At 39.4% G+C, this 21,105-nt stretch overlaps 1 protein-coding gene across 1 annotated transcript in view; it reads left to right on the top strand.

Annotated features, from left to right (window-relative positions):
• The window catches only part of PHEX (phosphate regulating endopeptidase X-linked), a 199,095-nt gene that overhangs the window by 63,361 nt on the left and 114,629 nt on the right, over positions 1 to 21,105 (top strand). The window contains exons 10-11 of the mRNA XM_061136653.1: positions 3,282 to 3,375; positions 5,544 to 5,672. Of these exons, the coding sequence (XP_060992636.1) occupies positions 3,282 to 3,375; positions 5,544 to 5,672 (223 nt within the window). The remainder of the gene's footprint in view (positions 1 to 3,281; positions 3,376 to 5,543; positions 5,673 to 21,105) is intronic.

Raw genomic sequence — 21,105 nt, 5'->3', positions numbered from 1 at the left:
TCTCCTGTAGCGGTGCTGTGGGAGTTAGAGGTAATACGAGATGCCTTAAGCAGTATGATTTCAAGGGAGCAGGAAAGGCGGAAAAATCTAATACCCCAACATATTTGCATCATGCTGTGTCTACTGCCACCATCAGGCCCCATCCTAACAGCTTGCCCAGTTAATCTGGTGCATCACAACCACCTTGAGGGAATAGCTTTTTAATTCATGTAAGCATATCTGCTCGCCACGGATCTCCTTTGAATCTGTATGTAGGGATCCAGCACAGCTCTCACACCCCAGAAGCAGTATTTTAAAGCTGAAGAGCCTACAGACCTTGCATTAGGGTTGGTCTCTGCCCTTTTGATTTTCTAGATCTTGGACTCTAGTTGCTGCCTGCATCTTCCCAGCTGTAGCTGGCCTTTCTGCCCAGCTCTGTGAGTGATGAACTGGCTCATCATCCCCGCTCACACATAAGCTATTCCTCCATTATTTAGCCTCAGAGAGGCTAAATTCTTGCTCCAGAGTTTATATTCCCACTCCACACCCTGAAGCCTTCAGGCCCGGGGCCTGTCCCTCTCCTGAGGCCTACTCTCAGCCCTCAGTTTGAGGCAGGCACTCTCCCAGACAACTCTCTGGCATGCAGTTGTGGGTGCTAGGGTCTGCCACATCATTGCTATGTGCTTGCCTGTTTCCCCTGCTCAGCTGAAAGCTCCAGGGGATCAGGGACTATAGCTTCCTCACCTTTCCATCTGCCAGCACCTAGAACTATTTGTATGTATTAGGTGTTCAGGAGGTGCTGAATGAGCAAATGAAGGAAGGATCCCTTATGTACTTATGTATCCCATTCAATGGAAAAACCCATTTCTATGAGCAAGCTGAAATCTGAAGTCCCATATCCCCCAGTTAGACTTTTAAATTCTCTGAATGTAGGCGTGAGTTCCTATTTCTTTGCATTCCTCGTGGCATCTGCGAGGATACTTGGCCAACAATAAGGGCTCAGTGAGCACTTTTCTTGCTCAGGATTAGGGATGTAAGATCCAAAGAAATGACCTGAAACTACATGCTTATTATAGTGCCTCAGAAGAGCAAGGACAAGGGCTAGACTTTGCTGATGAGAGTGGCGGTCTCTGAGGGGAAGTGTGCATATACTTCAACAAGATCCACGGGGTCTGAGAAGAAATGTTTTTTTAATTTTTTGAAAAAAATTTATTTATTTGGTTCTGCTGGGTCTTCATGGCTGCACGGGCTTTTCTCTAGTTGCAGCAAGTGAGGGCTACTCTCTAGTTGTGGTGCACAGACTTTTCTTTGTGGTGGCTTCTCTTATTGTGGAGCACAGGCTCTAGGGCACACGGGCTTCAGTCATTGCGGCCCACGGGCTCAATAGTTGTGGCTCCTGGACTCTAGAGTATAGGCTCAATACTTGTGGCGCACAGGCGTGGTTGCCCCATGGCATGTGAGATCTTCCCAGATCATGGATCGAACCTGTGTCTCATGCATTGGCAGGCAGATTCTTTACCACTGAGCCACCAGGGAACCCCAAGGAGAGAATTTTAGAACTTCTATGTATCATTCTTTCTATTGAAAAAATAGCTAGGCTCTATTAGTTTTGCTGTATAGATAGCCATGAACCCTTCATTTGATCTATATGCCACATATGAGAGTGGGCAGTGTTACCTTCACTGATTAGTTTTTATTCCATATATTGAAAATAATCTCAAATCATTTACATATACCTTTATATTTATGAATTTTACTATTGGTGTAATCCTCACAAAATGAGCAACTGATTTAAAAAATTCTTGTAGAGAAACAGGAATTGAAACTATTATTAATAATATAAGCACAAAGTGAATGGGAAGAAAATGTCAGAAGCGGCCCTTCTCCCACTCTAGTTATGCCATCTTGGTTGGCCAGATGACAAGATAAAAACAGTGGTGTTCTAACAAGATCTGGGAAGGATATGGTCGCAATATTTTGAAATAGTCAAGATGACTATATGGGATGCTGATTTACATTGACTGTTGTTGTATTAACCTAATCCTATATGGATAATGTGTATTGAAGAATTAACTAAAGGTGTTTGAAGGATTAATTAAGGACTTTGGAAAACATCTTTATTTCATTTTCTCTTTCAAAATTTCTATTTCTATATTTGTTAAAGACATTCCTGATATGTTAGTCCATTAATATATCTCTATATAAATTAAAATAGCTATACATATGTTGGGTGTATACACTGAAATAGATTTAGTTGCTAAGAGTGAATGTCCACTGAGTTAGGATGCCATGCAAATGAGAGTGTGGGTTATTCTTGATTGGCCAGTTACCATCATCAGGTCACACTGCTCTCACATGGCTGGCTGACCCCAAGAGCCATCTCAAGAATGTGTGTTATTAGTCACCATGGTAATGGCACAGCTGGGAGGGGATGGGTCATTAAAAATTCATCATCACTATTGAGTTGGAAATTAACTCAGATCACACATACTTTTGAGGTCAAGGTGCCTTTTGCTTACAGAAAAAGGCAGCAATTAAGGAAATGCAATGGATTTTTAAAAACATGTGTTGTGGATATTATGGGTGTATGGGGTTGTTTATGTGTTTGGAAGTGAACAGCAATAAGAAAACCTGAAATTTACTCTGTCAAACATTTTGTTAGTTATTTTAACTTGACAATAACCCTGTAAGGTAGAGGTCATCCTCATTATATGACAAAGAAAGATGAACTTATATTATATTATATGAACATATATATTATATGACAAAGAAAGATGAACTTGACAATAACCCTGTAAGGTAGAGGTCATCCTCATTATATGACAAAGAAAGATGAACTTAAGTGACTTGCCCAAACTCCCACTCTAGTAGGTATCCAACCAGGGTGCATATCTAGATAATTGGCATTAGCCAGTATATTGCATTTTGTTTCCAAAAGGTAAGAATCCATCTGCATTTTGTCAAGTCACCTAATAATTGGAAGGTATCGACAATTTCTAGGCATGAAAGCATGGATAACATTGGACTCCATGTTGTGAGTGGGAAAGCAAAATGTTCATGCTGAGACCTGGGGCGAGAATTTTCATATCATCTGTCTGCGTTAGGTGGTGAAAAGCAAGCCATTTTTGGTTGAGCTTATTGACATTGTATCATCTGATGTCATTTCTCAAGTGAAAGTTCCGCAGTTTTGTATGAGCAAAAGGTCCCTCCGTGGAGCTTTGCCAACAGATTTTCCCAAGGTGTTCTGCAGAGTATCAGATATCAAGCTTAGTACAATAAATGCATTCTCTTTCTGTTAACAGGACCATTGCCAACTATTTGGTGTGGAGGATGGTTTATTCCAGAATTCCGAACTTAAGCAGGCGCTTTCAGTATAGGTGGCTGGAGTTCTCACGGGTAAGTTTTAAGAAGATTGCATTGTTACATCACTGGATAACTTTACATGCCAGAACAGTCTGTATATTAACTAATCCAATAAAATCCATCTTTAGGGATTGGGCAGAGGGAATTTTACAGCTTAAGTTCTACTTTTTGGGGGCTTTATTTCTTTTTATTGAGGTAAACCTTACATACAGTAAAGTATATTCAAGCTCTTCTTTGATGAAGGTGTGTAAAGATATTTAGGGCAATACATGAGACCATCACGTTTTCACCCTCCCCTTCTTACCAATTTATTCCCCTTTCCCCCAGTGTTTTTAAGTGGGACACTATAATTATAATTTTAATATTTCTTAGTGATATATTTGTAACTATCTTTCATTTTCAGTATTCTCAATATTCAAAATATGCATGCTATATGTATTAGATGGTAAAGTTTCATCTTTAATTTAGGGATAGTGTTTTGTCTCTAACTCTAGCTCGATCTTCAGTCTTTTTTTGCCTTTTATTTCTTTTTCATTAGTGTTGGTCTTCTTAATTCAATCTAATTTATCCTAATTCTACTAGGCCAAAGAGGCCTAAATTTAGTCTCCTCTGAGTTGTGGTTCAACTGCCTAAAATGCTTTTCTTTTCCCCCTCCTCATCCAGCCCTGTGATCTCTGCTCCTCTCCCACACTTGTTCTCTTTAACTTACATAAGTGTCACTCTTAGTTTCAGAGGCTTTTCTGAGTAATTCTCTTACCAATACAGACTTAAGGGTTTTGTGGCTCTTTTTTTTTTTTTAACATTTTAGGAATTTTGGGACCTTAACAAATATTTTAAGTTAATTTTCTCTTAATTTATAGTTAAGTAATGGAAAATTTTGTAAGCTCTAATTTCATTTAATAGGCATTTTAATTATTAGGGAACACTGGAGAAGCTCTTGAGTAGTAGCACAATTATTTTGGATACATTTTGGCCCTTGAAGTCACTAGGGTACTGAACTTGATAGAAAATATCATAAAACAACTATTTATATTGAGGTCATAGCAAAGGGTTAAGCTGTAAAACTAGTAGATTATATATATGTGTCTGTGTGTATTTTTAACTTCCATGGATCACATAAAAGATGGTCCCCAGCTGCTTTCCACCCCCACTGTGAAGAAAATAAGAGAGAGAGGTGTAAGAAGTAGTGTGTGAAAATTTGAGGTTAGGTATGAAGGGATGTTTCTTAAGCATAAAGTGCTAAATATAATACTGAATTGCCAAAGAAAGTTGTAGGATCTCTTTCTCTAGAAGTTTTAAAAATAGATTCATTCCTTACCTCGGAGAGTGGTTATGTTATCAGAAAGTAGAGGAAGAATAGATAAACTTCAGTGTTAATCACATTTGCTCTGTACCTACAACCGGGGTCTAATATCATTCACTGGATGATATTAGCCAGCCACTGTTCTCAGAGCCTCCCCTTGCTGTCTACCTTTACTTTGCATTTTGAGCACTCCAAACTCCCAACCCACAGGGGCAGCTTAAATGATATTTATTTCTTTGTCTTCAACCCCGAAGAGTAAGCCTTTGAGCCTTCCAAGTCCTGCTTTGGACCTTCCTTACTTGTTTGTAAATGTTTTCTTATAATGGTTTAATTGGGACAGATGAGAAAAACACATCTATTTTTTACTTGGTTACCAGTGTGTTCTGTTATGACACAATGTAAATATGCCTCTTGGGTTGTTCATGGTGGGCATATTTTCCTGGTCTGTCATGTGAGTGTACTTTCCAGAGCAAGGAAGCCTTTGCTGGGACTGGGGGGACTTTGATCACCCATTGATTTTAAACCTTTCTTGGTAGGACTTTAGTTCTCAGAATGTATTAACTACCATCTGGACACTTGGACAGTATCCTTTCACGTCCCTGCCAACTGCAGAAAAACTATGCTATTGTCCACATCCTTTGTTCAGTGGGAAAATTGGAAGGAAAGGAGGGATACATTATTATCCTCTCTTAAAATATTTTCTCTTAGTTTTACATATAATGAGACAAGCAGAATATTTTTCTTCATTTGATTTTACCTTCGGTTTATTATCTGACACATGTATATGGGTGGCGGCATGTAGTGTTTTGTAGACTGTATCCTTCAGGTTGTTTGACCATTTTTTCAGCCTTTGGTTTTATCCAAGTGAAGCTCAATCTGGTTCGATTATCTCCCACAGGTAATCCAGGGGACCACAACTTTGTTGCCTCAGTGGGACAAATGTGTGAACTTTATTGAAAGTACCCTCCCTTATGTTGTTGGAAAAATGTTTGTGGATGTACACTTCCAGGAAGACAAGAAGGAAATGGTAAGTGCTGCCCCCCCAGCTGATGAAAACAATGGCAGTTAACCAGATCTGAGATAGATAATATGGTCAGCAGGCCAATATCAGCCTTCTAGCTCTTAAAGTGATGAATCTAGATAACAGTTTTGCTTCAAAGAGGAATTCTTGCAGTACCATATTAATTCAAAACTCAAATGTATAATGTTATCATGAAAATTTAGAAATGAGAAAACAGCATGAAATCATGCCATATAGAGTCAGAATTTCTCCTGTAGAAATTAAATGTGTTCAGTCAATGCTTAGTAAAAAAGAGGGCCTGGATAATTTTGGGATTAGATATTTGAACCATTGTAATTACAGAAGATAGAGATATTCCATCAGATTTCTTTGTTTTAAAGGTTAGGAAGCTGGAGACCCAGTGATGAAATGATTTGTAATATATTTAACAGCTTTTCTTTTATGCCAGTTATACTTACTTGTTCTTCAAAATAAACAACCTAAAAAAATTGAAGTATAGTTGATTTACAGTGTTGTGTTAGTTTCTGGTATATAGCAAAATGACTTAGTTATGTTTCTAATAGTTGTATATATACTATAATGTGACAATTAGCAATGTCAAGCATCTTTTCATGTGCCTATTGGCCATCTGTGGAGAAATGCATATTTAGGTCTTCTGCCCATTGTTTGATTGGGTTGAAAAGAAACAATTTTTAAAAATCAATTTGTTTTTAATTGAAGGATAATTGCTTTACAGTATTGCGTTGGTTTCTACCAAACATCAACATGAATCAGCCATAGGTTTACCCATGTCCCCTCCCACTTGAACATCCCTCCCCCATCCCTCCCCAACCCACCCCTCTAAACAAACAATTGAAGTAATAGTTGCTTTACAAAGTTGTGTTAGTTTCAGATATACAGCAAAGTGATTGTTATACATACATATATATCTATTCTTTTCCATCATATGTTATTATAAGATACTGAGTATAATTCCCTGTGCTATACAGTAAGACCTTGTTGTTTATCTATTTTATATATATAGTAGTATGTATTTGTTAATCCCAAACTTCTAATTTATCCCTCCCCTCTTCCCCCTTTGGCAAATATAAATTTGTTTTCTATGTCTGTGAGTCTATTTCTGTTTTATAAAATAAGTTCATTTGTATCATTTTTTTTGAGATTCTACGTTTAAGTGATATTGTATGATATTTGTTTTTCTCTGTCTGACTTACTTCACTTAGTATGATAATCTCTAGGTCCTGTCCATGTTGCTGCAAATGGAATTATTTCACTCTTTTTTATGCTTGAGTAATATTCCATTCTGTGTATGTGTGTGTGTGTGTGTGTGTATGTAATATGTATATATATCACACCTTCTTTATCCATTCATCTGTTGATGGACAGTAAGGTTGCTTCCATGTCTTGGCTATTGTAAATAATGCTGCTGTGAACAATGGGGTGCATGCATTTTTTTGAATTAGAGTTTTTTTGGATAAATGCCCAGGAGTAGGATTGCTGGATCATATGATAGTTCTATTTTAGTTTTTTAAGAAGCCTCCCTAATGTTTTCCACAGTGGCTGTACTATTTTTTTCCATTCCCACCAACAGTGTAAGAGGGTTCTCTTTTCTTCACACTCTCTCATGTTTAGCAACTATTAAGTGGCTTAGAAATAGAAATACAATGCAGGGACTCCCCCCCCCCTTTTCCTTTCACTATCATCTAAAAACTAAAGAGATGTGACATTTGTTTCACAGAGAACACTGTCAGGTTTTTTTCATAAGCTTAAAAAGAAATCTTTTTATTTTGTGAATTTCTAAACATATGTGCAAAGAACATTGTAATCAACTTCCATGTACCCATGATCTGTGGCTATTTGTTGTAGTGGTGTTAATGACCCATCCAGATGAATCCACTAATAAAGGCTGAGGTTTAATTTCACTCATTTACTGAATAAATATATGTTGAATATCTGTTATATACCAGGCATTGTTATAGGCACTTTTTGAGGCAGCAGAGAACAAAGATCCCTGACCTCACTGAGATGACAAAAAAAAAAAAAAAAAAAAATCAAAACAGTTGTATTCATTATGATAAAGACTCTGGAAAAGAGAAGAATGAGATCCGGGTAAAGACAAATCAGGAGTGCTGGAAGGTGTGAGTGTGTGGGGAGGGTTGTAGGATTAAATGAGATGGTCAAAGAAAGCCTCACTGTGAAGATGACATTTGGTAAAGATTTGAAGGAGGTGTGAGAGAATCAGATACGGCAGGTATCTGGAGGAAGAGTATTCTAAGCAGATGGAACAGCTAGTGCAAAATCCCTGAGGCAGGGATGTGCCTGGAGTGCTCAAGGGGGAGCAGGGAGGTCCCTGTGGCTGGAGCTGGGTGAGTGGGGGTGAGACAAGCAGATGCTGCGGTCAGAGCAATAGCAGGGCTGACGTGGCGTTTTAGAAGACTTGTAGGACACTGTAAGAGTGCTGGCTTTGATGCTGAGTGGAGTGGGGAGCTATTGCAGGCTTTTTAGCAGAGGCCTGTTGTCACTTGACTTATGTTGAGAGGCTCACCCTGGCCGCTGTGCTGTGAAGAGATTGTAGCAGGTCAAGAATAGAAGCAGGGAGGCCAATTAGGAGACTGTCAGAGGGACCAGGCCAGAGGTGATGGTGGCTTGGACCAGGCGGTAGCCGTGGACATTGTGAGAAGGCATGGTATTCTGAATACATTCTGAAGGGTAGAACCAACACAATTTGCTGATAGATTTATTGAGGGATCTGAGAGCCGGAGCTCTGAGTCTGATTAAGTGGCAATACAGAGTTGCTGTTAACTGAGAAGAGGAGTGCTGTGGGGAGGATTGAGTTTAGAAGGGACGATCAGGGGTTCAGTTTGGGCCCTGTTGAATTTGAGATGTTATCAGACTTCCCGGTGGAGATGTCAAAGGGGCAGTGGAGGAAGTACAATGGAGTTTAGGACAGAGGTTGAGGTGGAAGATTGGAGGAGAGGGAAGGTATGAAATCGTTGTCCAGGGGAGTGGAGCACTGAGTAAACTGAGGGAATGTAGTCCGGGTGCCCGGAGGCTGTAATGGTTTGGGTGAGGTTGGAGGTCATGAATTTTATTTTTATTTTTCACCATGCCACAAGGCTTGTGGGATCTTTTTTCCCTAACCAGGGATCGAACCCAGGCCCTTGGCAGTGAAAATGCAGAGTACTAACAACTGGACCACCAGAGAATTCCCTGGAGGCCATGAATTTTAAAAAGTCTACTCATTTTGGCTGTATGTTTTCCATCGTTTCAGTAGCATTGGAGGAGAAGGTCCATTTTGAATTAGAAATGGAAATTTATCTAGTTTTTTTTTTTGGTGTGCATTCTCTTTATGAAGAATTATATTTTACAAATGGCATGAAGCAGAGCGTCTAGGAATGATTAGGTAGGGGAAGACAACGTTTTCTCTACTCTTCTAGGTTCTTGGCTGAGACTCTCCTGTAATACAAGATTAATAGGAGAAAAACTAACAAGTTTAATAACATGTGTATTTTCTATACTCAGGACAACTGAGTAACTTCCAGAAATGGCTGAAGCTACCACCTTAAATTCCAAGTCGAGCTAAAGATGAAATAAGATGTTGAGCAAAGGGAGAAGCCAATTATAGGTTACCAGGCAAAATGCAGTAATTAAGGATGGTTGTTACACAGATTTAAGTTCTTAACTTCTCCATTGGTAAGAGTTTCTAGAGATTTAGTCACCCTCCGTACAGAAACGGAGGCCCCTTTACAATGGTGATTACCCTTATAAAGGTTAACTTCTCTCACAAAAGAGTGACTTCTCTGCTTTCAGGAAAATTCCTGTGTCTGCAGCCTCTCAAAAAATAATCAGCCCCAAATAATCAATATGCCAAAGGGACATATTTTCTCTCTGTATGCTCAGTCATGTCTGACTCTTTGCAACTCCATGGACTGTAGCCTGCCAAGCTCCTCTGTCATTAGAATTTTCCAGGCAAGAATACTGGAGTGGTTTGCCATTTCCTTTTCCAGGGATCTTCCCGACCCAGAGGTCGAACCCATGTCTTCTGCATTAGCAGGCGGATTCTTTACCACTGCGTCACCTGGGAAGCATTTTTGGGATGGTATATTTTGCTCTCCCTCACTAATAACAATCTGTTATGGTCAATCAGATTTGAATATAAGCACCTTGAATGCAAGTGATCATTAAACACTGGATTTAAAGGCAAAGAAAGTTAAAACTCTTGATAAGTCATGATAATTCAACTAGTTGGTATTACGTGTCGATGTGTATTACAACTATGTATTATGTGCTGAAGTTTGCTTTGGAATGCCATACATCTAAGTACATTTACTTAGGGTTTTTTTTTTCCTGTCTTTGATACTTGGGAGAATTTAATGCCAAATTTGAGACTTTATATTTGAACCTGAAAGTACTCTTCTTGCAAATAATTCCACTGAAGAATTAATGTTGTTTCAAAATATTCAATATTCCCATTGTGTTTTCTTTCACTCCTTGGTAAGAGTAAATGGATTGAGAATTTATCAGATAATCACAGTGGTAACATTATAAGCCCTGGAAAGGATATAAAAACAATTAAGGGATAGTGGAGGTGTTTTTATATAACAGGATTTTTTTTTTTTGCAGTAGAAGAATTTTAAGTAATATGAAAAGTATGTGGATTAATTTGTTTTTCTCAGTTTTGGTGTGAAAGTCCCTTTTTCTTGTCAGCATGTGACCTTTTAAAATAAAGTTGATTTTGGCACTCCCCCCCGATGTTGTGGTGTACGTGGGATGAGGAGGTAGTGTGATCGTTACACAGATACTCATCTATTTTACGTAAAATTATTTGCTGCTCTTAAGCAGAAGCTGTTTGCTTCAGGGAATATTTAAGTTCGGAACTTATAAGAGAAATATCTGGCTTTTTATAGCCATGTTGCAGGGCTCTCATCCAAGAACCACCTGGAACCACTGATTTACTTGAAAAACATTCTTTATTATTAGCTACAGTGCAAAAAGAAAAACAGAAAGATCCCCATTGGGACAAATTCCAGAGATACTAACTCAGAGGGAGGGCTGCCATTGTTTTTTTTTTTTTTTTCCCCCAAAAACAATTGTTAAGCAAATGAATGCAGTCAGAAGGGTAAACTTCAGGTGCTTCTCAAACTTTAATGTGTACCAGAATCACTGGAGGATCTTGTGGGTTAAATGCAAAATCTCACTGCATTTTAACTGGGTCTGGGGTAGGATCCAAAAATTTGCATAACCAGCTCCCCAGTGATGTCGATACTGCTGGTCCCGGGGACCACACTTAGAGTAGCAAGGCCTTTGCATTATTTATTTGTTTGCAAACAGCACCAAAAAGCAGCCCTGGTGATTCATGTGAGCAGGGCAGGCATTTGACTCAGGACAGCAGTACATTGATTACTAAAGCCTGTTACGTTAGCACAAGTAACCACTTTGATTTCAGATCATGGAAAATTTCATTGATTTAAGTCTGATTTACATGACGTATCTTGTGTGGGAATTGTCTGTGACTCTAGGTATCTGATCAACCTTGAGAAATGGTAGCACAGCTAGTGTGATAATTTTTGAAAATAACCATTGCTAGTTTGATGAATACGAGTTGCCATTAAATGAGTTGTAAAAATTAAAAAAAAACAAAACAAACAAACAAAAAATAAAATAAATTGGTTTAAATAGACTGTGCCAAACCCTGTGTGTGGGCCTCCAGGCTACTTTTTAGTTCTGCTTTTGTGGTGGTGGTGGTTGTTTTCCTCTGAGCTGTTTCAGTTTTTATTTGAAAACTGGTACCTGGGTTTCTCTAAGAGACTGTGTGCTTCTCCGCAGTATCTCTGTCTCTACAGCCTCTTAATGGCGGGTTGGCCCAACTGCCATTGGCCCAACTGGTTGGCACACTTTGTTCTAGAGAGGGTGGGAGGAGTAGTTCACTTTGAAGTTTCATTTGTGGAGGAGAAAGCATCCTTTTTCCCTCCCCCAACCTACCTCTCTTCCTTTTAATTGGGGAGAACACACAATTTTATGTTACTGTTTCCTTGTGACTTCCCATATGCATGTGCACACAGCCACACACATATAGCTCATATTCATTCACTCACACCTAATTATGGGAGTATTCAAAATTTAATTAGAAAGGGGAAGGATGGGATGTAGAAAAAGGAGAATCCTTTCACAGAAAGCCTCTTAAAGAGGCCACATGGAACAATCAGATACTATCTGAAAGAGCCTTTCAGATAATGAGACAGGGCCTTAATCCATGTGGGACTGGCTGCAAATGTTACTTAGACCACAGGGACAGGCCAGTGGCGTGAGAGTAGGGGGTTGTGGAACTCTTCGGACAGCGGCTGACTGTTACCTAAAGTATCACTATCCAATATAACTTGATATGAGCCACATATGTCATTTTGTATTTTCTACTAGCCTTATTTAAAAAGTAAAAGGAAATAGATGAAATGAATTTTAATACTATATTTTGTTTAATCAAATATATCCAAAATATTATCATTTCAACTAGTCATTAATAGAAAATTATTGATACAGTAGTTTTTATGCTTTATTTTATATTAGGTCTTTGAAACTGCATGCATGCTTCATATTTATAGCACATCTCAATTTGGACTATCCCTGTTTCAAGTGTTCACTTGCTGTATGTGGCTACCACCTTGGACTGTCCTTGTCTGAAGAATTGAAGAGGGATACTTTGAGATCAGCATGGCAGGGCTGAGTCCCTGGGTGAGTGGGTGCTAGTAGCCGGGACTGGGAAGGTAGAGTTGTCAGTGTCTGACCAACTGGGTTTCTCAGAGGGCTCTAATATTATGAGAGGGGAAGGACTCAAGCAGTCCCCACAAGGGATTCATGGTCTGGGAGTTGAAGTCAGGCTGCTACTTGCTGAGGCTGTTTCAGGTTCTCTGGGATACCAGCAAACCATCAACAAATTCCAAATTCTGCTCTGAAGTAAGCACCTTGGAGGCTTGGTTCTCATTGGCTCAGGGACCAGGTGGTGTCAAGTCTGCAAGTTAAAGGTGTTCAGTGCCCAAAAGTTGTAAAAGACTCAGTCAAGGCAAAAGTCAGGAGTTCCAAGCTCAAATCCCCTCAGAGCCAGTGAGGAACATTAAATAACGTACAGAACTAAAGCTGGCTGAGTGTCAGCAAAGGCTGGGGCAAGTGCAGTGAGGAGTGGCAATTGCCCCAGGTGAATCTGAGACACAGTACTGACGATCTGCAATGGCTGTGATAGTCAGGATTCACTTCAGGCTCTTTTCATGCAGGGTGCCTGCTGAGGGTTGCTCGGCTTCTGGTTTTCTGAGAGAAGTCAGAAATACGGAGTTTTATGTGAAATATCCCACATTTTAAATCTTGGCAATACTTTGGAGGCCAAACTGAATCTGTCCTTGGGATACCATCTTGTGCCTTGTACACTAACATTTTTTCTCCAGTTTTCAGATCCCAAAGTCATGACCTTGTCTGTCAGAGAACTTCTTTAATTTTTTCAAGTTATTTAGAAGAAGATCATGCATAATTTAAAAATACAGCATATTAGTTATACATTTAACAAGTTGCTTTTGTGGAAAGTTATATGCAGAGTATGAAAGTGAAACTCTCTCAGAGAATCCATGATGTATTGTCACAGTCAGTAGAGATGATGCTCCTATCTTACCGTGACAAACCCTGATCCGTAGGCTCATGACCTGAGTGACAGGAGAGAAGATTTAGAGGTATGTGTTTTTGTGGGAGGGTGGTCTAAAGTTGTTTGTTGTCTTCCATTTTTTTTATTATTAATGATAATTTATTTCTATCATGTATGTGTAAATGCCCCAGATAGATATCGAAGTCCATGGCAGGCACACGAAGATCCCAGAGATGGCTACATAATGTTTTAAAAATCTGGTGATGATAAGAAAGTAGCTAACTTTTACTGAGATGTAGTTGGATATCTAGTATGTGTTCTAAGAGCTTTTGGTGTGTTAACTCATTTAGACCTCACAATAGTCCTATAATTGCTTTTACTGTCCTCATTTTCCAGATTAGGACACTGAAGCTCTGAGTTTAAGTGAATTCCCCAAGGTCATATAGCCTGAAAATGGTTAGGTGGAATTCAAGTTCAAACAATCTAGTTTGAAGTGGGTGTTCTATTCCCTTGCTTCTCTCTGAAAAACACTTGAATCTTCACCATTTTAATGACTGGAATGAGGAGACCTGTCATAATGAAGAGACTTCTTAGTGGCTTATCCTATAATTCATTCACTCTTTGTTGTTGTTCAGTCGTTCAGTCGTGTCCGACTCTTTGTGAAAAACACTTGAATCTTCACCATTTTAATGACTGGAATGAGGAGACCTGTCATAATGAAGAGACTTCTTAGTGGCTTGTCCTATAATTCATTCACTCTTTGTTGTTGTTCAGTCGTTCAGTCGTGTCCGACTCTTTGTGACCCCATCAACTGCAGCACGCCAGGCTTCCCTGTCCATCACCAACTCCCGGAGCTTGCTCAAAGTCATGTCCATTGAGTCAGTAATGCCATCCAACCATCTCATCCTCTGTCATCCCCTTCTCCTCCTGTCTTCAATCTTTCCCAGCATCAAGGTCTTTTCTAAATGAGTCAGCTCTTCGCATCAGGTGGCCAAAGTATTAGAGTTTCAGCTTCAGCATTAGTCCTTCCAATGAATATTCAGGATTGATTTCCTTTAGGACTGACTCTTATCAGGAAATTATTTATTCATATATTAAGATCTTATACAAATAAAAGAGATGTAATTCCTATTTCTTAGCATTTTAGAAGTGGGAATCAGTTGAAGTAAATTTTGCTTCTAGTATTTCAGTATTTTAAAGACAAAGAGTGTGAAAGCACTATCAATTCAAATCTAACCAGTTGACATTGCATTTTTTCACATTCATATAATTTTCAGAAGAAAGAGGGACACAGTAAGAAACAAGCTGATTATCAGAGATTTCATCTAAGAGCAACATTTGAGGTATATCTTTGGCTCAGTGCACATACTGAGCTCAATTTCTGGGATTTTCTACATATATCATTCTGAGGAGTGATCCCTGATGTTTGGAATGATGACCTAAGGCTCTGTAAGATTTCTCATCAAAACAATCTTTAAAATGTTTACCATTTTTTTTGGTTACAAAGGCAGAAATGTTAATATATACCTCAAAGAACAATTTTCTATCATGTTGCTGCAAAGGGAAAAAATAGATCTTTCTACTTTGTGCTTTAAATTGTAGTTTCTGAAGGATTCAAGGAAATCGGAGTTTTCATTTGAACATTTTGGCTGAACTAAGTTATTAAACTACCTAATTTTATTTCATTATAGACACTGTGTCCCCAAATTACTTTATTCATGTAACTCAGCTCTGCCAATAGGCATTTTATTGCTGTTCTCTCAAATTTTCTGTTTTTTGTTATAAGGTAAACCCCATTAAAGAAAATTATTCTGATACTTGTTAAAATTTTATAGAGGATTTTATTCAGGACTATTGCAAAGGGTGTCAAGATTTTCAAAGTAAGAGAGAGAAAGATCAGACTCAACTCTGAATATAGCTGAGACAGCTGGGAATTTATGGCCAAAGAGTAGGTTGAAGGAGTCAGTGAATGGAAAATTACTAAGAGGAAACATTCAAAGGTCAAGGGACATTTTTTCTTCTTCTGTTTTTCGGTTGTGCCATGTATCATGTGGGATCTTAGTTCCTCAACCAGGGATTGAACCCATGTTCCCTGCAGTGGAAGTGTGGTGTTCTAACCATTGGACTGCCAGGGAAGTCCTGGTCAGGGGACTTTTGCTGAAGGCAGGCTAGGTGCTCAGATATCAAGAGTGGAGGGGATTCTCTCTCAACTGGCTCATCAGGATTCTTGGTAAAACTGGGCTGTGCAGGCCAGGCAAGGACAGGATGGAACCATTGTTGAGACCTAGTCAAGAAGAGGGTGTAGAGGAACCTGGCTAAAATTTGGTCAAGGAGAGAGACTTTGTCAACAGTGAAATAAAAGATAAAGTAACTGGTCTCTTCTTGTATGTTGACAGTCTGTATACAGAAGGCTAATTTAGTTAAAGAAGAACACATCTTTTATTATTCTTTTGATTGAGACTTTATTAGATGCATAATTAAAACTTTACTTACTGTGTCAAACAATTCACTGATTCCTCCTGTATTCTAGTAGCTTATTCCTTTTTCTCTTTAAGGTAAGGACATCATTCATGTCCCCAAGTAATGCCATAGATGACCTACAGTATCTTCCAATTTTCTGAGTGCTCTGCATGAGCAGTTCTGATAGTAATTCTTCTCCCAAGAACAGGTTTCCCCTCCCTCCCCATACTGCTGCAGCTGGTCCTGAAGACTTAAGTACCCACATGGGTCCAATCGCAGTGGTAGAGTTTGAACTTGCAACCTCCATATACTAGGAATTCACCTCATTAGTTAGCCAATATAATTGAATTGATGAACTGCCATTAATATTCAAGTTCTCTAATTCCCCTGCTCACTGTTTTTCTCAGTGGTTGAGTAAATGAGATGTAACTCTAACGTTAGTGGCAGAAGTCACATGAAAGTCAATGTCATGCACTATAGCAATGCCCTTATACCGAGGGATTCTTCATTCCTTACAGGTGCTGCTCCTCAAAAGAGTTGATCTCAGTATAGCCACTGTACTGATAGAGATCAAGCTCCCTTCAACACAGCTCATGCAAAGAAAGGATATTCTATCTGGCTATCAAGTGTCCCTGTTTCTTTTTGCCTAGTCAATGGTATCAGCTATAATATCGGCCAGTTTCTCTGGGTCTTTGCAGAATTAAGTTTTGCAGTTTCTCTGGGTCTGTCTGAATTAAGGCACACCAAAGTGATTTGAGTTTTAAAGGACTTCTAAATATAGTTACAAAACATTGACCTTATAAAGAAGTTACATCTGGTTTTCTGAAAACTGGCATATATATATAAATCTCATAGCCCAGTTCTACTCTTATCATTTTGGGCAAATTAACCTCTTCGTTTCTCTGTTTTCCTGTTTATGAATGGTACCCAAGCTTTGCTGCTATAGCAATGCTCTGTAACACTCAACCGCCAAACGTCAGTGGCCTAATGTTGATGCATCTGGAGTTAGCTGGTGATCCCCCAGGCAGCTCTGCTTATTTTGGCTTGGTTTGTCAAATGTCTGGGGGCCAGCTGGTCGAGGCTGACTTTGGCAGAGGTGATCAGGATGACTTGGTTCTACTCCAAGTATTTTCCTTCTGTCACCCAGCCAGCCTGGGCATGCTGTCCTAGTGATGGCAGAGGTGCAAGTGAGAAAGCAGAGACCACGAGGCTTCCTGAGGCCCAGGCTCAGGACTGGCATAATGTCCTGTCTGCATTCTGTTCACCTAGGCCAGCCACGAGGCCAGTCCAGTTTGGCAGAATGGGGTGATGGAATGCATTTTTCATGAAAGGTCCCATAGCAAAAGGCATGGATAGAAGCCTGGAGGTATAGAGTTAAAAGCCATCATTGCAGTGAATCAGACATAGGGATACAAACAGTACCTACCTCGCTGGTTTGTGATGAGGATTGAGTGAGATAATCCACATAGAAGGCTTAGCATGATGCCTAGTGCATAGCGAGTGCCCAGTGAATGTCAGCTATTGTTACTACTGTGTGTCATGCCTGAGGGTAATCATGAAGAGCAAATGCATGCCATCAAAGAACTATGGCAACCCTCCTGCACTGACAGCTCTTCTTCCTAATTTCTCTTCAACAGAGTGAGTATGAGTGAGGTACCTGGTGCTTTTGCTCTACCTAGTTCTCCATACATGCCCGGCGTAGTAGCTTTCAGTTGGGTTAAAGATCCTTTTAAGGCCTGTGCCCTGGCCACATTCCAGAGCCTGCCCTACCATTTAATGCTAAATCTGGCTCCTAGGAGAGTCTCATGCAACTACTCAAGGAGCCAAATGTAATTTCTATAGCAGATCCAGATTTCACAACTCTCTGAGGGCTAAATCTTATTACAACAAATGTCATCAGACCCCAATCATGACAACTCTTTTTAAGCAAGCTTGGTAAAATGACATCCAGCAAAACAAGTAATTTAGAAAGCTCATTGGGAATTCTTTGGAAATAAGTGTGGACACTGCTCTTGCCCTTGTCCTCGAGTGTGCTGCCACGGTAATGACACATTTGGCCCACCTTGCTTGTTTGTTGATTCTGTCTCTGGATAACATTGGACACTATTGTGTTTGCCAGTTATGATTGGCCACAGTCTCATCAAGCAGATCTGATCAGACCTGTGGGCTGCAAAGACCCTGTACTAGAAATTCATTCACTCAAAGAAAGCATTAGGCCCTCCAACAGAGCTGGGTTTTGGAAGTGACCTGGCAGAATTCCTTGCTAGAGGAAGCCACAGCCAAAGGCTAGACCGTTGTGAGACTGGTGACTTCTAAATATTATTCTGGTTTCTGATCTGTTCTCTCAAAGAGTAGTAAAGTGGAAAACAGGAAAAGATGAGTTAGAAAATTAGAACACAAGTCTATTTATAGTCAGTAAATATGATCCTAGCCTTATGCTTTTTGATGAGAACATGCTGAACTGTTGCACCACCAGACTAATATGCTTTATAGTATATGTGGGGCCTAAATAACTTGGTATTTTTTTCTTTCACTACCATTTTGAATAGCTCTACCAAGTTTGTTAATCCTGGCAAACTGATATGATTTGTTTTATTAGCTTGCTTGGCTGCCAGAAACAGTGTCTTCTAACTATCTAGCCGTAGTTTTTTTTGCTTTACCGCTTCTCGCTTAATATAGGTCTCTTCTCTACTTCTTATTTCAATGCCATTATTGTACTTTTATTAGGAGCCAATTCAAAATTGTTTTCATAAATATAGTATAAATAATGAGTCAGTGGATAGTTAACATTTATTAGTGCATTGATTTATTTAATGTCTGTGTTTCTTTCTAATGAAGTGACGGTTGTCAGAAAGAAACGTTTTAGGAACTTCCCTTATATTACAGCCTATTTTTTCTGTGTTAACCACATGAATTATTGACAATAATTTTTGTTCTTTGCATTCACTAGTCAAGTGGTTGCAACTTAAGGAACCATGTCCTGCTCTAGACCAATGGGGAAACTGGAGACTTTTTGATCTTATGTTTTATTAAGGTATTACTTATAATTTCTGAATATATGAAAAATGAAAGTCTCAACATTATGCTTTTGTTTTAAGAATTTCATTGAAATTGCATTATTTTAGGATTAATGAATACAGTCAACCTTGAAGATTCTTTTCTTTAAGAACTCTATCAGCCTATAGCTGTTTGTATCAGATATATAATATATATGTATGTAAACATATATATATAACACCATTCTTAGCCATCTGTTCTATACCACATTGGCATCATCAACCTCAGAATGGACTGGACTAACTGAGTCATTTGAGTCCTACTAAAGTTTATATTTCAAATAACTGCTGGAATAACTATTACACATTAGCATGTATAAAAGAGATTTGATTAAATTTCACTTCTTTGCTAGATACCCACTGGAGGTTTTAAAAACGTAAATCAACTTCTATATATTGAACATCAGCTTTATGTATCTAATGAGATGTGAAATTATATCGTGAGAAATCATATCATGTAAGATATGAAATCATAAAACTAAGAAGTTTAAATTTGCAGAACACTGTAGGGGAAGAAAAGAATTTTTTCCCTTTATCCTCCTAGGTTCTTGGCCAAGACCCCTCTGTAATAAAAAGACAGATTAACAAGAGAAAAACAGAAGTTTAACAACATGTATCCCTTCTGTTTGGAGCTTCCCTGGTAGCTCAGCAGTAAAGGATCCACCTGTAATGCAGGAGATGCAGGTTCAACCCCTGGGTTGGGAAAATAGCCTGGAGGAGGGCATGGAACCCACTATAGTATTCTTGTCTGGGAGCTCCCCCGGACAGAGGAGCCTGGTGGGCTACAGTCCATGGGGTCGCAGAGTCACACACTACTTAGTGACAGACTTGAGACCTTTTAGACTTGGATGCCTCCCGCATGTATGAGCAAGACGCGGGAAAACCGAGTAGCCCCCTCTGCTGTGTGCCCAGTTACTTCATTCGTGTCCACCTCTGTGTGACCTTATGGACTGTAGCCCGCCAGGCTCTCTGTCCGTGGGATTCTCCAGGCAAGAATACTTGAGTGGGTTGCCATGCCCTGCCCAGGGGGGTCTTCCCCAGACAGGAATCGGACCCACGTCTCCTGCACCTCCTGCCTACAGTGGCCCAATTCATCACCTTAAATACCATTTCCAGCTAAGTCAAAAGATGTTTTGTAGGGGAGGGAAGCCAGTTATGGGAGATTACCAGGCAGAGCACGGTAAAAAAGGGTAAGGTTGTTATACAGGTTTTTGCTTCTCCATTGGTAAGACTTTCTAGAGATTTCAACATGACATCTTCCTGGTACAGAGAGAGAGACACCCTTTCAAGTGCAGATTTCTCTTATAAATGTAAATCTCCCTTACAAAAGGGTAACTTCTCTGTTTTTTCTCGTCTGCTATTTCTTAAAAATAGTTAGCCTAAAATGTAAAATAATCCTCATGCCAAAGAGGTAAGTTTTGGGGTGGGAAATTCTGCTCCTCTTCCACACTTTTTCGTTGGCTTACATATCCATGGTCTCAATTGATCTAAATCATGATTCTTGTTTTCAAAGCTTATGGATTTGTTGAGGAAATCAAATAAATATAGGCTGTTAAACCCTCAACTACATTGTTCTGATTATAAACCTAATAGGAACTCGGAGAAGGATCTGAAAGTGTGGGTTTAAATCTTTGGGATTCATTGGTATGAGGTGGGATCTGTGTTGGCTGTGTAGGATGTCTTTGTCACCAGAGACAAAGTCTTGAAGGAAACTACAACTGACAGTGGGCTGACTGACCTCTTCTGTTACTGAGCTGAACTCGATGTGCAATCAAGTCAATCTCCAGACACTGAGTTGTGGTGAAGGGAAGTATAGCATTATTTGCAAAGCCAAGCAAGGGGAATGGGCAGCTAATAGTCAGAAGACCTGAACTCCTTGATGGCTTTCGGGCAAGGGTTTTTAAATGCAACATTAGGGGTGAGGATTGCAAGGCGCAAGCTCAGCTTGCAGACATTCTTCTGATTGGTTGTTGGTGAGGTGGCAAGGTGATGTTTTGAGAGTCTTAAGCATCAGTCTTCTGGTTCCTGCCAGTCTGGGGGTTACATGATTGTGTTTGGCACTTGCCATCTGGTGGGTCATATTTCTGTAAACCAGCTCAAAGATATGCACCAGATTGTTATCTATATCCCTTGAGGAGAAACTAGGAGTCTGATTCGGTTTTATGGCTAAACTGTTGTATAAGTGATCATTACTTTTTGCTTGATTGCTTTGCCTTTGTTTCTGCATTCTCTCACTTCTCTTATTATTTAACTGATCAAATCTGCTACTCAGGAAAGGTTGGCAAGACTGAAGTTTTTT

Source organism: Dama dama, chromosome X, assembly GCF_033118175.1.
Source record: "Dama dama isolate Ldn47 chromosome X, ASM3311817v1, whole genome shotgun sequence".
Classification (NCBI taxonomy): domain Eukaryota; kingdom Metazoa; phylum Chordata; class Mammalia; order Artiodactyla; family Cervidae; genus Dama; species Dama dama.
Note: the sequence above shows the minus strand (reverse complement) of the source record. Positions and strands in the feature narration are given on the sequence as shown.